General features: G+C 38.2%; 1 protein-coding gene across 1 annotated transcript in view; it reads right to left on the reverse strand.

Annotated features, from left to right (window-relative positions):
- Positions 1 to 21,848, reverse strand: part of SOHLH2 (spermatogenesis and oogenesis specific basic helix-loop-helix 2) — a 140,328-nt gene extending 118,480 nt beyond the window's left edge. The window contains 4 exon segments of the mRNA XM_053563894.1: positions 5,307 to 5,347; positions 5,430 to 5,540; positions 19,783 to 19,862; positions 21,614 to 21,848. Coding sequence (XP_053419869.1) covers positions 5,307 to 5,347; positions 5,430 to 5,540; positions 19,783 to 19,862; positions 21,614 to 21,696 — 315 coding nt within the window. The 5' untranslated portion in view covers positions 21,697 to 21,848.
- Positions 21,849 to 23,541: the final 1,693 nt, after the last annotated feature.

Genomic DNA, 23,541 nt, shown 5'->3' on the forward strand with positions numbered 1-23,541 from the left:
ATATAACTGTATATCTGGAAAACACCAGGGATTCTACTACAAAACTCTTAGAAGTGATCACGGAATAGGGCAGCATCTCAGGTTACAAAATCAACATTCATAAATCGGTAGCCTTTATATATACCAACAATAGTAAAGCTGAAAAAACAGTTAAGGACTCTATTCCATTCACAGTAGTGCCAAAGAAGATGAAGTATTTGGAAGTTTATCTAACAAAGGACGTGAAAGATCTCTATAAAGAGAACTATGAAACTCTAAGAAAAGAAATAGCTGAAAATGTTAACAAATGGAAAAACATACCATGCTCATGGCTGGGAAGAATCAACATTGTTAAAATGTCCATACTACACAATGCAATATACAACATTAATGCAATCCCTATTAAAGCTCCACTGTCATATTTTAAAGGTCTTGAAAAATTAATACTTCGTTTCATAAGGAATCAGAAAAAACCTTGAATAGCCAAGACGTTACTCAGAAATAAAAACAAAGCAGGAGGAATCACACTACCAGACCTCAGACTATACTATAAATTGATAGTGATCAAAATGGCATAGTAGTGGCACAAAACCAGAGAGGTAGATGTAGGGAACAGAATAGAGAACCAACAGATGAACCCAGCTACTTACCGTTATTTGACCTTTGACAAGCCAATTAAAAACATTCAGTGGGGAAAAGATTCCCTATTTAACAAATGGTGCTGGTGAACTGGCTGGTGACCTATAGAAGACTGAAACTGGACCCACACCCTTCACCATTAACTAAGATAGACTCTCACTGGATTAAAGATTTAAACTTAAGACATGAAACTATAAAAATACTAGAAGAGACTGCAAGGAAATCTCTTGAAGAAATGGGTCTGGGTGAATATTTTATGAGGAGGACCCCACCGGACAACTGAAGCAGCTTCAAAAATACACTACTGGGACCTGATCAAACTAAAAAGCTTCTGCATAGCCAAGGACACAGTAAGTAAAGCAAGCAAACAGCCCTCAGACTGGGAGAAGATATTTGCAGTTATGTCTCTGACAAAGGTTTAATAACCAGAATCCACAGAGGACTCAAACGTATAAGCAAGAAAAGAACAAGAGATCCCATCGCAGGCTGGGCAAGGGACTTGAAGAGAAACTTCTCTGAAGAAGACAGGTGTACGGCCTACAAACATATGAAAAAATGCTCATCATCCTTAATCATCAGAGAAATGCAAATCAAAACTACTTTGAGATATCATCTAATTCCAGTAAGATTAGCCCATATCACAAAATCCCAAGACCAGAGATGTTGGCATGGATGTGGAGAAAAGGGAACACTTTTACACTGCTGGTGGGAATGCAAATTAATACATTCCTTTTGGAAAGGTGTTTGGAGAACACTTGGAGATCTAAAACTAGATCTGCCATTCAATCCTATAATTCCTCTACTAGGTATATACCCAGAAGACCAAAAATCACATTATAACAAAGATATTTGTACCAGAATGTTTATTGCAGCCCAAATCATAATTGCTAAGTCATGGAAAAAGCCCAAGTGCCTATCGATCCAAGAATGGATGAATAAATTGTAGTATACGTACACCATGGAATATTATGCAGCCTTAATGAAAGTTGGAGACTTTACCTCTTACATGTTTAAATGGATGGAGCTGAAACATATTCTTCTTAGTAAAGTATCTTAAGAATGGAAGAAATGTATCCAATGTACTCAGCCCTACTATGAAACTACTTTATGGCTTTCATATGAAAACTATAACCCAGTTATAACCTAAGAATATGGGGAAGGGGGAGAAGGAGGGGAAGGAGGGTGATTGGTGGGATTATACCTGCGGTGCATCTTACAAGGGTACATGTGAAACTTACTAAATGTAGAATATAAATGTCTTAACGCAATAACTAAGAAAATGCCAGGAAGGCTTTGTTAACCTATGTCAAATGGTATATAAAACCAGTGTATGGTGCCCCATGATCGCATTAATGTACACAGCTATGATTTAATAATAAAAAAAAAGAGTGTTAAATGCCTCATAAAGGCCCTGCTTTCTAGAAAGGTACTAAGGTCCAAGAATTTTATTATGGTTTTGAGCAGGTATCAGAAGATTGACAGCGTACATAACAGCACAGCTCACTAAGTGAAAACACACTGCACATCTTTGGGCCTTGCCCTTGCTCTTCTTCCTTAAATGGTTAATTTCACAACAGATTTGTGTTAATAAAATCTTACTTCTCCTTTATCAAGGGAACAGAGGAAAGGAACTAACTCAGTGCTATGATATTTATTTTATCTATCAATAATAATCTTCAAGACAACCTTGCAAGAGAGCTTAATTAACTCCACTTTACAGATTAGGAATTCTGTCCTTAGAAAAAAGGACGTTGACTGGGTATGAGATTCTTGGATCCCAGGGCTTTTTGCTCAGGGTTTGGATATCTCTATCACCAACTCCTTGGCTAGAGTTTTAATCTCTGCTGCTCAAACCCCTCCTGTGTTCCACTGCTTAAGAAAACTCAAATACCATGCAAGGCATCTGCCTAGAGAGTAGAGGATCAGTTCTATTTATGCCAAACTTTCATTCTCTTTCTTTTCTGCTTATTCTGTGGCCCCTGTCTTGGTTGTTCTAATATTTCTTCAGTCCTTCACTGAAGAGAAATATAATTCTCTGTCTCTGGATCTAAACCTCTCAGTGAATCACTTTTTCTTCAAGAAGAACAAAAATCCATTAAGAAATATACAGGTATTTTCTGCCAACATACACAGTCTCAAGGAGCAAGTAGGAAACCAATTAACTGCTCCCTAGTTATGGCTATACAGCATTTTACCATGTCACAACATCAGCACTTGCTGCTACTCTCCATGAGGCCAGTAATACCCAATTTCTTGAACTAGGACTGGGGATGGATTATCAAGAATCAGGCAACCTGGGCGGCGCCTGTGGCTCAGTTGGTAGGGCGCCGGCCCCATATACCGAGGGTGGCGGGTTCGGGCCCGGCCCTGGCCAAACTGCAACCAAAAAAATAGCCAGGCGTTGTGGCGGGCGCCTGTAGTCCCAGCTACTGGGGAGGCTGAGGCAAGAGAATCGCTTAAGCCCAGGAGCTGGAGGTTGCTGTGAGCTGTGTGTGGCCACGGCACTCTACCAAGGGCCATAACGTGAGACTCTGTCTCTACAGAAAAAAAAAAAAAAAAAAGAATCAGGCAACCAGAATATTTTATATTCTGTTGGTAGTATTTTATACTTTATAATCTGTAGGTATTTTAATATTAAAATTCTACCTGTAATTAATCAAAGGCGATAAACTTAAAATAGGCCTTGCAGCAATTTCTACATGCCACAAGAGGGAGATACTGCTCTACAGGAGGGGGCAGAAAACAGCTTAGATTTACAATTCAAAAAACAGCTCAGATTTACAGTTCAAAAAAAAAATTTTTCCTGACTTTCCAAAATACAGAAATATACAAATTTCTGAGAGATATGCAAAAAGACTTATTTCTCCTTGATTCATTATGAGCAAAAAAAAATTATATATATATATATATATATTTTTTTTTTGTAGTTTTTGGCCGGGTCTCAGTTTGAACCCACCATCTCCAGCATTGGGGCCAGCGCCCTACTCCTTTCAGCCAATGGCGCCACCCCATATTTCTATATTTTTCACTAAAGGTTTGTAGTTAATCAAAAGAAATATCCATAAATAGTCTGGTCCTCATTATAGCTATTAACTTAGTACACTACCTATAGCGATTCAAAAACTATTTGTTGTCTAGTATCTTTTTGGATAACTTGGGGGGAACTAGAAATCATTCTTCTAAGTGAAACATCACTAGAATGAAGATACAAACACATGTACTCAATACCAAATTGGAACTAATTGATCATCACTTAAGTACACATATGAAAGTACATTTCAATGAAAATCAATCTGACAGGAGTAGGGAGGGAAGGAAGGGTAAATTCACAGCTGTCGGGTTTAGCACACACTATCTAGGTGAAGGGCACAAATATTATGTGTACAACTCTGACTCCATTTGCATAAAAACAAAGTATGTGAACAAAACATGTGTACCCCCTAATTTTCTGGAAAAAAAAATAAAATAAAAAACAGATTGATCCTTCACTATTGGGGAGAAAAAACATACAGATGTGGAAAAAATAAAATAAAATACATTTACCAGACATTATTTATGCAAATAATCTAAGGTATTGATTAATAAAATTAAAATGCTATTTTTCTCTTTAAAAAACTATTTTTTGTTATTTCTGATCAATAATATAGAAGGGCTGTTGGTCTAGCACAGTATAGTAAATGGGTGCAGGCTTTTTCAGAAGGAAAGAATCTGGCTCTGCACCTCTGGACTGTATGAGCTTAGTGTCATGTGCATTAAAGGGAAAAATATTAAATTTTCTCTTATAGGGTTGTTACGAGACTAAGATAGGGTACATGCATTTAATTTGCATACTGTGTATATTTAATTAAAGACAGCATTGTGATTATATTCTTAAGTCCTATCAGTTCAGCTGAGTGTTATGTTTTAATTTTTAGAAAAAGTGGTTTGGTTTTTTACAAGATCTCCATGTTTTCCTAAGTATTTTTGAAATAAAAATTCAGCAGGAATTCTGAGAAAAAGGTTATTTCTAAGCATGCTTTGGACCCAACATAAGCCATGCTCTGGACCTTCTAATTACATTTTAAAGGATAAATATTCGAATGAATGAAAAGCCAATGAATGCGCTTTGTAAAGTTTAAAACATACAAATTTAAGTAATTTATTAGGGATTAAAATGAACTCTCAACAAGGAAATGATGTCACTAAGGATACCCAGAAGAAAAAGTTGGGTCAGCCTAATGAAGTTGCATGTTCCTAGGTTAATTTTATGTTGCATTTTAATTATGCATTTTATACATATTTTATTTTATATGTGGGCATGTATATATGTGTGTGCGCACATGTGTGTCTGTATATTACAGAGGAACTAGAATAAGGATGTTTTTAGATGTTTAAAGACACGTGTTTCTGTGTTAAATGGCTCTTCAGGGTTCTAGGAACAGATACACTCAGGTTTCCACCCAGCCTGACTATTGAGATTCCTTTTCTACACTTTTGTTTGTTTGTACCTATACTAGAATAACTATCCAGCTTTATAAGGAGATCATGCTGATGACTTTATTACAGGATTCCTTGCATGTAACAAACAGTTCTTTTGGACAAAATATTTTATTTAGACCTTGCCAGTCTTTTAACTTTTGTTTGGAATATATCTAGGTGGAATAAAGGTAAATAATTTCCTACAATTATTTTTTTTATTTTTTACTCACCACTGTCATTTGTTCATAGACACGAATAGAAGATAGTCTATCTACAATAAAACAAATATGAGCAATTGATAGTTTATCAGTTTTAACTCAACTTATAAAAGACACATTTGATTACTTGCATACCTGAAGGATTTCCACGGATTTTTGCCATTTTCTCTTTGAGAGAAACAATTTGCTTTTCTAGTTGTTCATTCAGTTCAAGTTGTGTCTCATAACGGGTCTTCCATTCACCACCTGAATAAAAAGGGAGAAAAAATAAAGATCACCTCTTCTCATTTATTTATTACTGTACTTGACTTTATTAGCAATACATATGAACTAGAAGGAAATAATTCTTAGGTGTGTATTTCTACGTCAGGATTTTCCAGATTGCAGGGCGTGGACTAGTCCTATACTTAGCCTACCACACAGCCAGATCTCACCACAACTACTGGAATTCCTGGTCTTCCTTATTCCCAACCCCTTTTATCCTTTCCTTCCTTATGCATCCTTATAATGAAAACTGTAAGAGAGAATATCACGAACATGTTTCTTTTCTTGGAACTTGAAATAACTATATATACATCCTAAATAGTACTAAACCTCTGCCTAATGTCATGTTCATTTTTTTCCTTTGAAAAACAATTCTGGTCTGTTTAATAACTATGTGTTTGCCATATGTAATGCATACAATGCTTTACATATGTTAACTAACTTAATCCTCATTTTAAAAATGTTAATTAGTTACCTATTTTACAGATAAGGAAACCAAGGCCCAGAGATGTCAAATAACACTTTTAAGATGACAGAGCTAATGAATGAGAGAACTAGAGTTTAAACCCATTTTTTTCTGACTTTGAAATCATATCCTTTCACCTAGTAAGCTGAGGTAACACTGTGTACATTTAGCTGTCTTTTTTATTATTATTATTATTATTATTAAATCATAGCTGTGTACATTAATGCGATCATGGGGCACCATACACTCGTTTTATAGACCGTTTGACACATTTTCATCACACTGGTTAACATAGCCTTCCTGGCATTTTCTTAGTTATTGTGTTAAGACATCTAAATTCTGCATTTACTGAGTTTCACATGTACCCTTGTAAGATGCACTGCAGGTGTAATCCCACCAATCATCCTCCCTCTGCCCATTCTCCCTCATTTAGCTGTCTTCTCAAGCATTTTCTCTTAACCTTTAGTAGATTTCTTTCACTAACACCCTTAGGCTATAAAAGCCTACGTGCTTATCTTACGCCTAGGAGGAAAAGGAAAGTATATCCTAGAATTAAAAGGTCTTTGTTCAGCTTTAAAACCCAAAGCTAACTTTTTTTGAGTCTTGATGTCAGGCTTTGTAGAGAGAAAAAGGACAGCTTTTTTTAAAACTTTAAATGCTCTTTACACATCTGAGGTAATTTCTGTTTTATAAAATTTGATGGAGGAGTCAAAGGAGAGAGTAATAAGACACACCATTGCCAACTTCATCCTGTCACAGGTCTCCTTTATTCCCTCATCTCTATGCAATGTGATCTACAAAAGAAAGGGGTGGGATGGGCATGGTGGCTCTTGCCTGTAGTCCAGCTACTCAGGAGGTTGAGGATTAAATATTCATTCCTTGAGTCCAGGAGTTCAAAATCAGTCCAAGCAATATTAGTCAAAAAAAATAATAATAAAATAAACAAAAAGAAGAGAAAAAGAAAGGAAGAATGAAAAGAAAAAGAAAGAAAGGGTCTCAAATAATAACTCCCCAAACTGAAATTAAGAGTCCAAATGTTTAGGGAAGAATGGAGGGGCATGGAAAGACTGAACATTTATCAATTAGATACTGTAGAGCTCAAATAGATGGAATCATCTTTACAACTGGTTAGCTCAAGTCTTTTTCGTCATTGTATCCCCTTTCCCACAATGGTAGAATTCGGAGCAAAATGAGAATGATTACCAAAAAAATAGCACAATTTATTTTTGGCATACCTAAGTGCAGTTTATAAATTCTGACTCCATTTTACTTTAAAATATTATTGACCTAAAGGTAATCAAATAGAGATAAGCCTAATAGTACACAACTATATACTAATGTTAACAAGTGTAAAGGTCTTAGTGGTGATGGCATCGATATTCATGTTCCTACTTGGGGTGAACTGATCTCCAAATGTATATGAAATGTGAACTTCCTTTTTTTTTTTTTTTTGTAGAGACAGAGTCTCACTTTACCACCCTTGGGTAGAGTGCCATGACGTCACACTGCTCACAGCAACCTCTAACTCTTGGGCTTACGCGATTCTCTTGCCTCAGCCTCCCGAGCAGCTGGGACTACAGGCGCCCGCCACAATGCCTGGCTATTTTTTGGTTGCAGTTTGGCCGGGGCTGGGTTTGAACCCACCACTCTCAGCATATGGGGCCAGTGCCCTACTCACTGAGCCACAGGCGCCTTCCTTCAGTGTACACAGATGGCTCTGGATTATAGAAGACAAAAGAACAAAGAGAAAAGCACATGTACTATTGAATTAAGGAGAAAATTTTACAACAGCAGTGTATATAAAAAAGGGAAGAAAATAGTCTTAAGCTGCTACAGAGCAGCTTTATGATTTTCATGGGCCCTTAGCACTAAAAAGGATTTGTGAGCCCTTTCTTCATAAGAAAATACTAAAAATTATATTTTACTACTGTGTTGGTATAAACACAAATGTAATCCAAGCCATCATATTTATTTTTTCTTTTGATTTTAAAAGAAAGTAAGATAATTCATAAGCTTCTAAAAGTATCATAAACCCTACATAATGTACCCACTGTGCTAATAGATAAGCCAGCCCCCAGGCAGCTATAAAAGTAAGCTTAGCTAGTACCGGGTCAACTTCTAATAAAGAACACAAATTAATCAGACTTCAGAGCAAAGAACAATCTGCTCTCAAGCTATCTAGCCAATAGGTAATCATTGAGATTGATTTACAGAGTTTTAATCTGACATATCTTTGGCCTTTGGCAAATAATTAATTTCTTCATCTAATCTATCCTACTGGTACTAATTATTGCCACATTGCCAAACTTAACCTAAGAACGCGTTGGTGTTTTGATAAATTATAATAAGGAGGGATACACATAAAACAGAGAAATGTGCTTTAGAAAAATCTAAAGAGGCATGAAGTAACTGAGCCCACAGATGAAAGAAAAAGACAAGATAGAGATATCAAATAAATTAATACCATTTATTCATTCCAAGTCAATTATGTCCATAACCCTAGTAAGATGTGTATGTTATTAATAATTCTTTAATTAAAAGACACCTGATGTGCAACTGCATAAAAATTAAGAGTATAAAACTCACCAAAACCTGCAGTCCTGACTAAAATACGTGGCTAATACTAAAGTAAATGTATTGGGATTTCTAATCTCTTAACAAGTGGATGAAGGCCTACAAAACTAGAGATTATGCAGTTTATTTTCTCTTCACAAAACAGCATTGGCTCCTACAAATCAGGTCAACTTCATAATTATCAACTGTTTTCTTTTTCTACAAAAAAGACTATATTGGGGCTTACTTTGCCTAGCATACTTTATTCTGTGATAATGCAAAAGTACTGAAAATACTAAGATTTGTAAACTTTGCATCATTCTTCATCTGTCTTTAAAATACAATAATAGTTAAATTATGTTTTCAACTGGGAATAACAATGGCAGTTAAAAATATCAAGTTTCTGGAATAGATTACATACCACAGATACTTCAGAACTGTATGAAACCAGTCCAAGTAAGAGACATGCTGTTGTCTTTGAGACTGCCACAATAAACTTGACACCAAAAAAGATCATCCCTTACCTTGAGCATGCCAAGTCAACCTAACAAAGTCTAAGACACATTTATAAAAATCCATTATTAAAATACAGGTTACGAGGATAAGCATTTATGAGAAACATTTATGTCTCTTACAGGGGAAAAAAGAAAAAAAAATATGCTGAGCAATAACTCCTTGAAATCATCACTCCTGCAGCAACTCTACAAATGAAAAACAAATGAGAAACAGGCATTGTTTTTAAGAAAACAGAAAACTGTTTTATAATCTTATAGAGGGACGTTAGCTAGAATCAATACAATGAAAAGCAAAATCAGGCTTGGCACCCATAGCTCAGTGAACAGGGTGCTGGCCACATACACCAAGGCTGGCGGGTTCGAGCCTGGCCTGCTAAACAATGACAACTGCAACCAAAAAGTAGCCAGGCATTGTGGCAGTCACCTGTAGTCCCAGCTACTTGGTAGGCTGAGGAGAGAGAATCACTTAAACCCAAGAGTCTGAAGTTGGTGTGAGCTGTGACGCCATGGCACTCTCCAAAGGTGACATAGTGAGACTCTGTCTCAAAAACAAACAAACAAACAAACAAAAAAAACCCCAGCAAAATCAAAGTAAAAATTGTAAAATTCTAGAAGTTTGAATCATGGTCAATTCCATGAATTGATCTTGGAAGGGGAGATAGATAAAGGAGGAGGAAATGAGATGGGCCCCTATCTTTTAGATGTAGAATTTTATTTTTAGTTTTTATTTTACCAAAGACATATAGCAATGTTAAAGAGCAATAAAAAAGCCCCTCAAAACAATGATGCCAACTAATACATTTTAAAATGTTAAAAAGAATACAAATTGGTTGGAAATTGACTGTGTCTTAGTCCATTTTGTGCTGCTATAACAAAACACCCAAGGCTGGGTAATTTCTAAGAACAGAATTTATTGATATTTTTCACAATTCTTGAGGCTGGTAAGTCCTAAACATCAAGGTATCATGCATTTGGTCTGGTAAGAGTCTCCTTGCTATGAAGGTAGAAGGGCAGGCTAATCAAATACTTTAGAAAATCTCTTATACAAGAGATTTTAATTTCCTTTATCTCATTAAGGAAAAAGGAGCCTTCATAGCATAATCACTCTTAAAGTGTTTACCTCATATCATCATATGGGCAACATCTGAATTTTAATTGTTAGTAACTATATTTATAATGAGTACAGCCATGACGTTACGTTAATTTGAAAAGCCTTTGTAAAAGAAGAAAATGTTTTTATTGTAGCAAGTCTAAGGTGGCACTGTACTAGGCATTAGGGACATGAAACTAAGATATAGCCCTTGCTGTCAATCAGCAGTAGGGCCAGTCAGGAGAAAGAGACATACAGCCAGAACATTAGACAAAAATGTTCAGACATCCAATCTGAAAGGTGGTGGAAGGAAATTAGGGATGGGGAGGTCAAAGTTGAATAAGGTCAGAAAATGATGCCTGAGGGAAAAAAATCCCTGATCCAAGACAGAAAAGATGAAAAAAGTTACTCAAGCAGCAAGAATAACATGAATAAAAATATCAACATGTCGGAAAAAGGAGAGGGCATATTGTTACAATGTGTATCTCCCCCGATTTTCAGGTGTTCTCATGAGGAAAAATTTCTCAAAGTAGGATTAGTGGGTTTGAGTCATGTCTCAACCACATACTAGCTTATGTATATGATTCAGAGCAAATTCTTATCCTTTTTTGTGCCTCAATTTCTCATCTATAAAGTGAAGATAATTAAAGTTCCTATCTTATAAGATATTGGGAGGATTAATTACAATATGTAACTGCTGCAGAGCACAGAAAATGCTATGAAATTGTTGTTTTCACTGTCATTTTCATCATCATAATAACAAGAAATTTATCCTAGAAGTGCTTTCCAAAGAGGTAGCACTATATTGCTACCAGTGATGTATAAAAGCACCTTTTTCACTCTTTTAAAAGGATCTCTTCTTTGATAGGCCACGTCTGTTTCAACTTTCTTTGGCTAAAAGACAAGTTGACTATTTTTCCACACTCAGGAATTGTCTCTTCATATTTTACTTTTACTTATCTATTGGAAACTTAGTGTTTTCTAATTGAATGCAGAAGATACAGACATAGTGAAAACATAGACCTTTTGCCCATCATAATCTTGGCTACTAATATCTTTTCCAGCTTGTTGTTTAACTCTCATATGAGCCTTTTTTAAATCAAAGGTTTAATCTGAAGTCACACCTATATATAATTCCCTCAGTCATTTCTTTAATTACTCTTAAGCGAAGAAAGGCCTTTTAAAAAATCCATAAGAGATACATAAGGGCTGTTCAGAAAGTATCCAGCTATGTAAGGTGAAAAAGAGAGACACACATTGCTGGATGCTCTCTGCAAAGCCCTTGTATATTCACATGTATTTTGTTTTGTTTATATTTAACTCTATACCCATCTGGAATTTTTAGCATTAAGCACGGAGTAAGGATCTAAATGCTTTTCTTAGAAAATATTACACTAATTTTCTAAACTGAACTTATTCAGCAACTCATCTCTTCTCATTTAGGTCTCAGTGATGACAAAAATCCCAATAAAATTGCAGAGGGCACCCCTCAAGCGTTCAGCGAAGTACTGATCAGCAAATGTGTCCGAGAGAAAACCATCTGGGACTGGAAGAAAACACAATCTAGAGGGAATAATACCTGAAGCTCACACAGGGATGGAATATTCAGAAGTAAATATATCTGCCAAAACTTATCTCAGTGTACACTGTAAATATGTATATTCAGTATTACATGCTAATTATATACCTCAGTAGGAAAACTATCAAAAATTAAAATTTATGTGAGTTAGAAATAAACCTGTATTGTATTTGTCATTTTTTGTGTATTTTCTTTATTATATATTTTTATCTATATTTATTTTATATATATAAACAAATTTTCTTTATTTATTATATAAATAAGTAATTAGCCCCAATGACTTTCTGGGCCTAAGCTATTAATTTGCAGTAACTAACCCTATCTACTTTCTTATTCCTGTCCACAGAGAGAGTGTCTATTTATTAGCTTGAATACATAAAAGATCATTTTTATTTTCCAGAAAAAAAAAATCCCAATAAAATATTATTGTTAATTGGATCCAGTTCTCTTCCCAGAAGTCCTTTATCAAATTGGGTAGGCAGGATAAAATTCTTATTTCTTGTGGTAGAGAGAAGGGGACAAAGTAATTAGAAAGTGATAGCTTCATGAGTTACAGGCTGAATGCTGTTGTTCCTCCCCCTCAAAATTCATGTGTTGACGCCCTAACCCCCAATGTGACCAAATTTGGAGGCAGGGCCTCTGAGGAGGTGATAAAGGTTAAATCAGGTCATAAGGGTGGCGCCTTGATTCTATAGGATGTATAAGAGGAGACATCAAAATACTCTCTCTTCCCCTCCTCCTCCCTTTCTTTCTCTTTGAGATGAACAGAAATATTGAGAAGTCAGCTGTCTACAAGGCAGAAAGTGTTTTATGACAGCTCAAGCTGACTACTACATATATCATTTTATACACTCTCATTTCAGTGTATTGTGCAGGGTTTGCTTGTAACAACCTATTTCCCACAGTCTCATAAATAAAAATGGTTTTCCAGTCAGGCATAGAGGCTTATGCCTGTAATCCCAGCACTTCGGAAGGCTAAAATGAGAGGATGGCTTGAGGCCAGGAGTTTGAGACCAGCCTGGCAACACAGCAAGACCCTGTCTCTACAAAACAAAAATAAATTAGCCAGGTGTAATGGTGCACACCTGTAGTCCAGCTAGTCTGGAGAGAGAGAAGGAAGGATTGCCTGAGGCAGAGGTTCAAGGTTGCAGTGAGCTATGATAGTGCTTTAGCACTCCAGCCTGGGAAATAGAGTGAGACTCCCACTCTTAAAAAAGAAATGGTCTCTTTTTTTTGTAACTAACTGAAAGAACTCCCTTTTTATTACCTTAATATAACTAGCCCCAAATTTTATAGCATTGCTTTTATTAAACTAGACTGTTTACACTCCATATGTTATGGGCTGAATTGTTTCTTGCCAGCCACTTCCTTCCTTTAGTCCCTACCCACCAAGTTCATATGCTGAAGCCCTCAGGACCTCAGAATGTGACTGTATTTAGAGGGAGAGCCTTTAAAGAGGTAATTAATGTAAAAATGAGGTCTTATAGGTGGGCCTTAATCCAGTATGACTGGTATTTTTATAAGAAGGGCAGATTAGACAGGTACAAAGGGAAGATCGTGTAAAGACACAGGGAGAAGACGGCCATCTACTAGACAGAGAGAGAGGTCTCCAAGGAAACCAACACTGCCTACGCCTCGAGCTCAAGACTTCTAGCCTCCAGAATTGTGAGAAAACCATTATTCATTTTCCACCATTCACAGCCCCCATTATTAATGATCCTTGTAGCTAATTATCTCAATTATGTAATCCTTATTTTTCCTTTAAAAGGCCTCACCTTCCTTTATCCTCCCTGAATATGCATACAGTTTAGCATGGTGTGAGTGTTTCCACTGCAATGCTCTATTCCCAAGTGAACATCACCTTGTAGACAGCTGCTCTCTGTTATTTAGGCTGTCATTTAAGGAGTCTATAAAGTAACTTCGAGCATTTTTCCTGTCTAGTATAGAGACTCTGATGTTCCGGGACTTGAGCACAGCCATGCCTACTGTATATTCATTAACCCACGTATCCCTCCAGTAGAAATTTAATAATGCCTAGTGAGCAACAAGTTTAGCTCATTAAATATAAGAAAGTTCATAGTGATTTTTTTTTGCCATTATGTGTGTCACTCCCCAACAAAGATCCTCAGAAGCTCAGCAAGGCATGTGCTAAGGCTGCAAAACTTTCTCAATTTTTTATTCTAGGATTTCTTGCCAGTAGGAAATCTCTGATGGAGAATAAGATGAGAATTTGGACTGAACTGTTATCATTCCCTTATAGACATAGTCTTCTGTTATCTCTTCCTGTAGGTCCTGCATATTTCTTATCAAAAATATTGTCAGATACTGTGTAGTTTAGGTTGAATTGTGCATGGGATCATTTAAAAACCAATTTTTTTTTTTTTTTTTTTTTTTTTTTTGAGACAGAGTCTCAAGCTGTTGTCCTGGGTAGAGTGCCCTGGTGACATTATAGCTCATGGCAACTTCCAACTCTTAGGCTCAAGTGATCCTCTTGCCTCAGTTTATTTACTTTCTTATTTTTAGTAGAGACAGGGTCTCATTCTGGCTAAAGCTGGTCTCAAACCCATGAGCTCATGCAATCCACCTGCCTTGGCCTCCTGGTGTGCTAGGTGTGATCCACCATACCTGGCTTTTTTTTTTTTTTTAAGATTTTTTTGTGGAATGGGGTCTCATTATGTCGCCCAGATTGGTCACAAAATTCCTGGCCTCAAGAGATCCTCCACTTCTGCCTCCCAAAGTGCTGGGATTACAGGCATGAGCCACACCATGCCTGGCCTAAAAATCCTATTTTCTTTCTTTTTTTTATTTGGAGACAGTTTCACTATGTCACCTTCGGTAGAGTGCTGTGTCATCACAGCTCACAGCAACCTCAAACTCTTCGGCTCAAGCGATTCTCTTGCCTCAGCCTCCCAAGTAGCTAGGACTACAGGTGCCTGCCACAACACCCAGCTACTTTTGTTGCAATTGTCATTGTTGTTTAGCTAGTCCAGGTGGGGTTCGAACCCACCACCCTTGGTGTATGTGGCTGGCACCATAACCACTGTGCGATAGGCACCTAGACAAAAAACCCCTATTTTCTAACTGTTTATTGCTGGAATTTCTTTTTAAAATAAATATTTCTTCTATTTAACCAATTCTTTACTAATATGCTAGTTTTCAATTGATGCTCTGGAAAATTCTGGATAGTAAATTATAAAAATTATCACTTTCTAACATCTATATTTCTCTTTCATATTTTATTGCTTGACTGGAACTTTCAGAACAATATTAAATTTTTATTGTGGCAGCAGGCATTTTGTTTTTTTTTTCCCCAGGAATAGCAGAGAAACCAGCCTATAAGTGAATACTCAAAGGAGCTCAAAGGAGACATCAGGATGAAGATGTAAATTTGTATGTTGTCAGAATACAGATGGTATTTAACACTGTGATGGGAGGAATGGGTATACATTTGAAGAAAAGTCAAGAGGACTGAACCCTGGGGCACTACAGCTTTTAGAAATCAAGAAGATGAGATGATGATGTCTGGTAGGTTGAAAGGCTATCAAGAAAATATGTTGTCCCAGAAGCTAAGTGAACAAAGAATTTTAAAGATGAGGTCATGATTGGGCGGCGCCTGTGGCTCAGTTGGTAAGGCACCGGCCCCATATACGGAGGGTGGCAGGTTCAAACCCGGCCCCGGCCAAACTGCAACCAAAAAATAGCCGGGCGTTGTGGCGGGCGCCTGTAGTCCCAGCTACTGGGGAGGCTGAGGCAAGAGAATCGCTTGAGTCCAGGAGTTGGAGGTTGCTGTGAGCTGTGTGATGCCATGGCACTCTACCGAGGGCAATAAAGTGAGACTCTGTCTCTAAAAAAAAAAAAATAAAGGTGAGGTCATGATTAATTGTAGCAATCCTGCTGATAGGTCAAGTAAGACATGGACTGGGAGTTCCTGTTGGATTTTGCAAACTGGAAAGCATTGGTATCTTGACAAGAACAGTTCTACTTGATTGGCGGCAAAACATCTGATTAGAAGGAATTCAAGAGAGAATTAAACAATCATGCATGTCCTAGGCAAATCTGGCCATTTATATTCCCAGAGCCTCCATCAACCAAGGTTTTTGTCTCTAGATGAAAAAAATTGAAGAGCAAACTTAAGCTTAAAAGATGGAAAGAAGTAGAGGCTAAGAATGTGGGATTTAACACCAGAATATCTGTTTTTTAATTCCAGATCTATCACTCATCACTTCTGTAGCCTTGAAAAAGCCATTTTGAATCCCTGAGTCTCAGGCTGGGCACACTGGCTCATGCCTGTAAATCCTGGTGCTTGGGGAGACCTGGGCAACATAAGGAGACTCTGTCTCAACAACAAATTTAAAAATTCAGCCAGGTGTGGTGATGTGTGCCTGTAGTCTCAGCTCTCAGGATACTGAAGCAGGAGAACTGCTTGAGCCCAGGAGCTCAAGGCTGCAGTGAGCTATAATTGTGCCACTACACTCCAGCCTGGGAGACAGAGTGAGACAGAAGGAAAAAAAAAAAAAAAAAAAAAAAGGAGAAAGAAACAATCCTTGAATCTCAAATTTTTAATTTATAAAAATAGAACTTTTTCAAAAGGTAATTATGAGGTTTCAATTTTTAAAAATGCACTTAAAGTTCTAAACAAATCCTGACTCTTTTCACTTTAACAAGCCAGTCACCTAAATATTCTCTTTTCCTGCGGTCTTGTCACTAAGCTTTGTGATGACAAAATTCAAATTAAAACACAAAATCACTTTGTGTATATATAGTTTCCTGAGAATCCTAAAGAACTTTAAGAGCCTACTATGGGAACACAAAACCTTTTGGAGTTGGTTGCATTTGCTGTTTCACCTAAATATTAATCCACTTATAAGTGAGATTAGACTAAACAAGAATCAGCAGATGAGAAAGAGTGGAAATAAAAAAGTATTATTTAAAAGTTTTACTGTGCATGGGGCAGTGAAAGGGGATGACAGTCAAAGGGGAAGGGTGGAGCCAAAAGAGGTATGTCATTTTGTTCTTTAGATAAAATAAAATCAGCATTGTCTGTGTGCTGTTGAAATGATCCAGTGGAGCAGAGAAAACAGATGATACAGGAAGGAGAGGGGAGCGTGGCTGGAGTGATATCCCTGCGGAGGTGAGAGCAGACAGCATCTACTGCACAGGGGAGGAGTTAATGTGAGATAATTAGGACCGACCTGTACATGGAAACAAGAGGGAAGAGGATGTGCAAAGGGGCAAGTATGTGGTAACTTTGTTGGTGGAAATGTGGTTTCTTCTGGTTTCTTCTCTTTTTCTCCTTGAAAAGGGAAGCTCATTAGTTGAGAGTATAGCAGAGAGAGGTGGTGAAGGTTTGAGGAGAAAGTAGACCATGTGAAAGAATTATCTACCAGGCTTCTCTGCACCACACTGAAAGAAGAGTTGTCCTGGGTCACACATTAAATACACAAACACTAATGAAAGTTGATAAGCAACAGCTTTTGCTGAGGTGAGTTCCAAATTTTCATGATATCTGCCACCACAGATAAGCAAAAATGTCCTCACACAATCCACATGCATCCTGAAGTTGGACAAGCCTGAAACAGGTACATGCAGGGGTACTGTACCTAAAGTTGTCACATGTGCATGTACTTCTTTTGTAATGTTAAAACAGTAATAAATTTATTTAAAAACCTTTAATATTGCCCTGTTGCCTTCAGAATAAATGCAAATTCATTAGCACCATATTTAAAGACTCTTAATTTATCTCTTTCATAAACCTTAATCGCATCTCCTATCACATCCTCATTGTAATCTATGTTCCATCTATCAATTACTTAGCATTCTCCCCCAAATGGCTTTATGTTTAATGCCCTTGTGGCAGTTGTATTTTCCAGAGATGACTACATTAATATTTCCCCTCCCACATATTGTTCTGTAATGTGACCTTGAGAAGCAGAGTCTATTTCTCCACCCCCTTTAATACAGATAGAATTCAGTGGAAATAACACTGTGCCAATTCTGGAAGTAGTCCTTAACCGGTCTGGTAGTTTCTACTTGTGCCTTTTGGAATGCTTACTCTTAGGACACATTTTGGAACGCAGCTACCACACTGTGAGAAGCAAGAGGCATTTCCGATAGGCAGTCCCAGCTGAGCTCTCAGTCAAGAGCCAGTATCAGCTACAGGCCATACAGTGGTCATCTTGGAATGATCAGCCAAGTTGAACCTTCAGCTTCAGATGTCCAAGCCCTAGGTAATACCTGACTGGAACCAAATGAGAGACCCCCCTCAAGAACCATCCACGTGAACCCACCCAGTTAATTCACAGAATTTTGAGACAATTTATATTATTTTAAGCTCCTAAATCACAGGGTCATTTTCTATGCAGCAGTAGACAAGCAGAAGTTCTGAGTGCTGATGTGGTAGATGTCAATTATAGTAGAAATAGTACTAATGGTAGATAGATGAGCTAGGAGTAAATCATGGCTTCGCCATTCCTTGATTACGGGGCCTTATTATTTAAATTCCTGAATTTCATTTTTCTGTAAGTGGGGATGATATGGTAACAACTACCTCTCCTGACAAAGATCCTGGCTTTGCTTAAAATTAAGGAAGAGGTAAATGTTTCTGCCCTTCATCCTAGGCCTGCTCAGAAAAGAACTTTCTCTAATGCCTCCGTGACCTTTTCTCTTTGTACCCATAATACTAGCTCCTCCTCATGAGAACTGTTGACAGGAAGACTTGTTGAGCTACATTTTACTGGTAGGTATTGTTATTCCATTATATGTGGCCATGCCTTCTGCTTTTTCTGTAACTAAGTAGATAAGGCAATACCAGCTACCCCGCCAATGCAACCATGTAGAACCTCCATAGTTGACCATCTCTCCACATTGACCACCTCAAGTTGACCTCATTTTCATAGACTGGACATGTTATGTATCAGTACAGTAGGCCTAGTTCCTTACTTTGACCACCTCTGTATGACCAGTTTGTTACAGTGCCTTGAGTGGTCAACTCTGGAGGATCTACTACTGTATTTGGCTAAGTCCACCCAGATTATGTCCCTACAAACCCAGATATATATCTAAGATACAGGGAGCTACTTTAGCCTTGGGACAGAGCAGTATTCTTCAATAAAGCTTTAAGAAAGCATTGGATACTTAAAGCAGCATTTTATTACTCAAATGGATGCTATCTTTTTGATTCGATAGAGGAAGAGAATAAAATGAGTTTAAGAACCAAGCCCAACTCCACAACCCTAATCAACTCCTACTGTTCTTTAGCATCCAGTTCAAGCACTGCTTCTGGAAAATTTGTCTTTATCAGTTCACCAGTGTTGTAATAGATGCCTCTTCCCTAAGTTTCCATTTCTCTTTACACAGAACTTGTATTATTTCTCTTATTCATATTTTGGTTTGACACTTTCTCCCACTAGTCATGAACCTCTTTAGAACCAGAAAAAGGTCTTCCATTCAAAATGTTGACATATGGCAGTGTCTCAATCAATAAATATTTGTGGAATGAATGAATAACCTGCATACATTAAAAATTTTAGGGATATGTGGGTGTGTATGTGTGTGACGTAAATAAATAGCCAAAACCTAGAAAAGGATTTTAAAGTTATACCCCAAATCCAAAAGTTAAGATATGAAGGTTATGACTTCAGTTGACTAGAAAAGTTGTGATATTTCATTATTTACAAATGAAATAATATATTGATGTCATGTAACATGGGTTTTGCCAAATGACAAACATTTTAAACTTGTAAGGTAGAAAAATGATTAAATGGTATTAGGTTTGACATTCTGAAGTATCAGTTTTAAACCTCTATTAAAAATTTTTATTAAAGCGATCAATGTAACCTGGTTCCATGTACCCTCGATGAATCCCCAACAATTAAAAAGAAAAAAATTTTATTAATGCCAACAAAAAAGCAACACTGAAATCCTGGTACTATTATTCAATATACGGAATTTAATGCACTGTAGATATCTTGGTAAAATGAAAAATAATTATATAAGAGTCACATATGTAAATACTTATATACCTTCGTTGTCATTATTCAGTTTGGCTTCCAGTTCTGCTATCTTGTGTCTCATTTCAAGCATCGAGAGTTGTACTACATCCCTGTTATTAAAAACAATTTTGTTAATTATGATTAAGCATAACGTAATAAAATAATACACAGCAACCCACCACTTCTTCAGGAACAGTTCATATGAAACATCATTTATTGAAGGCATGATTGAGAAACACAAATCAGGCTAATAAAGTTTCTGATTAGCCCATTCCAGAAATACTCAAATGTGCATTAAAGCTCAAATCAACCTCCACCAATCACCGGAAACTTTTTACTCTTAAACATGATCCTACAATAACAAGAACAAACAAAAACCAAATATGATCCCAAAGCAGTTGATTATCTGTTTTTTCAGAATTCAGCAAATTAGGAACTGCACATTATAAAAAGGAATATCTAGGATAACAGGTAACAAAGACTAGTAAAAAAATGTAAACTATTTAAGGTATCATTAGAAAGCACTTAATTTATCATAATGATAACAGAATTATCCACTCAGTATCTTTGCTTGCCTATTATGTTCAAGGCATTGTGTTAAGTGCTGAAAAATACTACAATGAACAAGCGAACAGAAAAACAACAGCAGCAGCAGCTAACATCCACCGAACACTTATTACAAGGTGGTGCTAAGTGCTTTACTGTGCCGTAGCTCAGTGAGTAGGGGGGCCGCCACATAACCAAGGCTGCCAGGTTGGAGCCCAGCCCGGGCCTGCTAAAGAACAAAGACAACTACAACCAAAAAACAGCTGGACCTTATGGCGGGCGCCTGTAGTCCCAGTTACTCAGGAGGCTGAGCCAAGAGAATCGCTTAAGCCCAACAGTTTGAGGTTGCTGTTAGCTGCGACGCCACGGCACCCTACTGAAGGTGACATAGTGAGGCTCTGTCTCAAAGATAAAAAAAAAAATTATAATACACCACATATACCAATAAGATTTGTTATCGTGTATCTCTCATAATTGCAGAAATCAAACATGAACTTGAGTATTACAATTTTAATAGTTTTTCTTAATAATGTGTGTACATTTGGGGGGACACTCTCTTGTTATTTGCATAGCAATCTTAGAGTTGAGAAAACTGAGGCTTACACAAGTTAATTAACTTGTCCAAGACCAGGCAGTTACTGAGTGATAAATCTGAATTTATGCAGTATTCTCAAGGACTTGCTCGTATCTACTCCTTCCTTCAGGCAACACACAGAACCTGTCCAGAGTGCTTACAGTCTGATACAAGAACACGAAATAGGCAATGAAAATAGTGAATAGTGTGACTGGAGGTACAATAAAGGAAAACATGGGATGCTGTGGGGACACAAAAGAGACTAATTTTCGTGGGGACGGGAGTATCTTAAAAAGAGTACATTACAGTATACTGACATAATACACTCCATTTGATTTGATCCTACGGGGAGAACACCCTATCCTAAAACAGCCTGTTTAGGGCAGCACCTGTGGCTCAAAGGAGTAGGGTGCTGGCCCCATATACCGGAGGTGGCAGGTTCAAACCCAGCCCCGGCCAAAAACTGCAAAACAAAACACCCCACAATTAACCCGGCCTGTTTATAACACCAAAGATTTAATTAGTCAAAGAGTAAATAAAGAGAATCTTTTGCATAAAACACTGCCTTTGGAAGCAGCCCAGTGTCCCCAGGTATTACTCATGGCAGGAGTCTCACATCGACCTTAGTGGCTTCTGCCACGAGTGGCACGACACGGCGCCGTCCTCGTGGCTGCCCGGTGAGGCCTCGCGGGCCTGGACGCGACCCCACTCCGCGCGGGAGCTCGCGCCGCCCCGACTCACTTCAAGTGGATTTCTTCCAGCAACTTCAGTTTAAGGCGGTCGGTGCTCACACCGTCGAAGTTGTCGCCTTTTCCTTCCCCCATAGTGTCAGGTCAGAGACTTCCCGCGTCCCTCCCCTCAAGGCAGAACAGAGCAGAAGACCCGAAGGGACCCCCAGAAGCGAAGAAAGAGAAAGCTTCATCAGGAGCCCGTCGCCACAGCGAACCGCCTCACCGTCGGGGCCTCCGGCGCCAGCCCCGCGGCGGCTCCCAGTGACGTCATAAGGCGTCGCCAGGCAGCGGCCGGGGGCGGGGCGGCTGGAACTGTAAACGGACTAAAGTCCCGGGGAATATTCCTGGTATTTCTGAACAGCAGCCCTCACGCTAGGTGGAGGGGACACGCCTTGCCCTGGACAGCCAGGAGGGATGTACTCTGGCTACACAGCTGAGTGCAAGGGAGTCGAGAATATCAACTCCTTTTTCTTAACCGCCCGTTGGTCTTATGCTTTCCTAACCCAAGACTCCTTTATCCTTAGTCCTGATCAGGGACACGCTGGATCTGAGTGGCTGCGCCTTTCTTTGCATCAGTTTTGCACGCGTACCAGATGCTCTGGTTGGGAGTGATGGAGGAGAAAGAGCTGGTCTTAAAAAGGTACTGTCTAAACACTGGAAGATTTCTGAGTGTTCAGTCCAGAATATTATTCTTGGATTCTGTTCGGTTCGTGAACATACCTTAGAGCTACACTCTGCATCTTGAAATTTCCTTATATTGTTAATCACAAAATTTGCATTCTACTCCTGATACATCTATATTTTAATATCCCTTGCGTAGAATGGTTAATGTCCTTAACCTTATGACTTCTTCTGTAGTGTATTTTCCCGAATGAATTTGAAAAGTGTCACCATGGGACCTGTCTGGTAAGGAATTCCTTTCTTTTGTTTAACCTCTAATGTAGAGAAGAGTGGCTCTTAGGGGTCAGATATTGGGGGAAAGTCTTTCAAAAAATAAAGAAAAAAAGCATAAGAAGTACATTTGGTTAAGTGCTTATTTGGTTGCTGCTTACCAACATACATAGTTTTGAAAAACTGATAATTTATAGGGAAAAGATAGACACTGATAGTAAAAGTTAGGGATCTATGGTTCTGTTGGAGAGGCCCAATGGAGAGAAAGAACACCCAATCACCATGTTTAAAAGAAGAAGAGCATTATTCCAGCTGGCAGAGCAATGGCAGACCAGAGTCTAAAAATGGCCATGCTCCCTGACTGGCTCAGTTTTCTCCTTTTTATCCCCCAAAAGTTCCAGCCCATGGGTACCTTTCTTATTGCTCTGTTTGAATTAAGCAGGAGAAGTGGGCTATGGCTTTTACAGAAGCGGAAGCAAGCATTACTTTCCTGGTCCCAGGAAGTTAAGTTTCTACAAATTCCTAAGAGCTGAGTCACCATGAAGAGGACCTTGGCAGGTGTATCTTTGGGGTCTCCTTGAGAAGACCTCTGTTCTCTTAGACCTCACTTTTTCTGAGTAACCTCCGTCAGTTCCTTAAAGTTTGTACAAAATCAACCTTAAAATAATTGGCAAGATAGATGCTGGAGCTAAGGAAAGTCTTCCATCAGATAGTAAGTTTTGACTGGGCATGATGGCTCACACCTGTCATACTAGCACTCTGGAAGGCCAAGGCGGGTGGATCACTTGAGCTCAGGAGTTTGAGACCAGACTGAGGAAGAGCCAGACCCATCTCTACCAAAAACAGAAAAACTACCCCAGCATTGTGGCACATTGCTGTAGTCCCAGCTACTCTACTTCGGAGGCTGAGGCAAGAGGATCCCTTGAGCCCAAGAGTTTGAGGTTGCTGTGAGCTAGGATGCCATAGCACTTTACCCAAGGGCACAGAGTGAGACTGTTTGGGGCGATAGGTTTTGAAAGAGAGAAGGGAGAATAAAAAATTTTAGAG

This window comes from Nycticebus coucang, chromosome 15, assembly GCF_027406575.1.
Source record: "Nycticebus coucang isolate mNycCou1 chromosome 15, mNycCou1.pri, whole genome shotgun sequence".
In the NCBI taxonomy this organism is placed as follows: domain Eukaryota; kingdom Metazoa; phylum Chordata; class Mammalia; order Primates; family Lorisidae; genus Nycticebus; species Nycticebus coucang.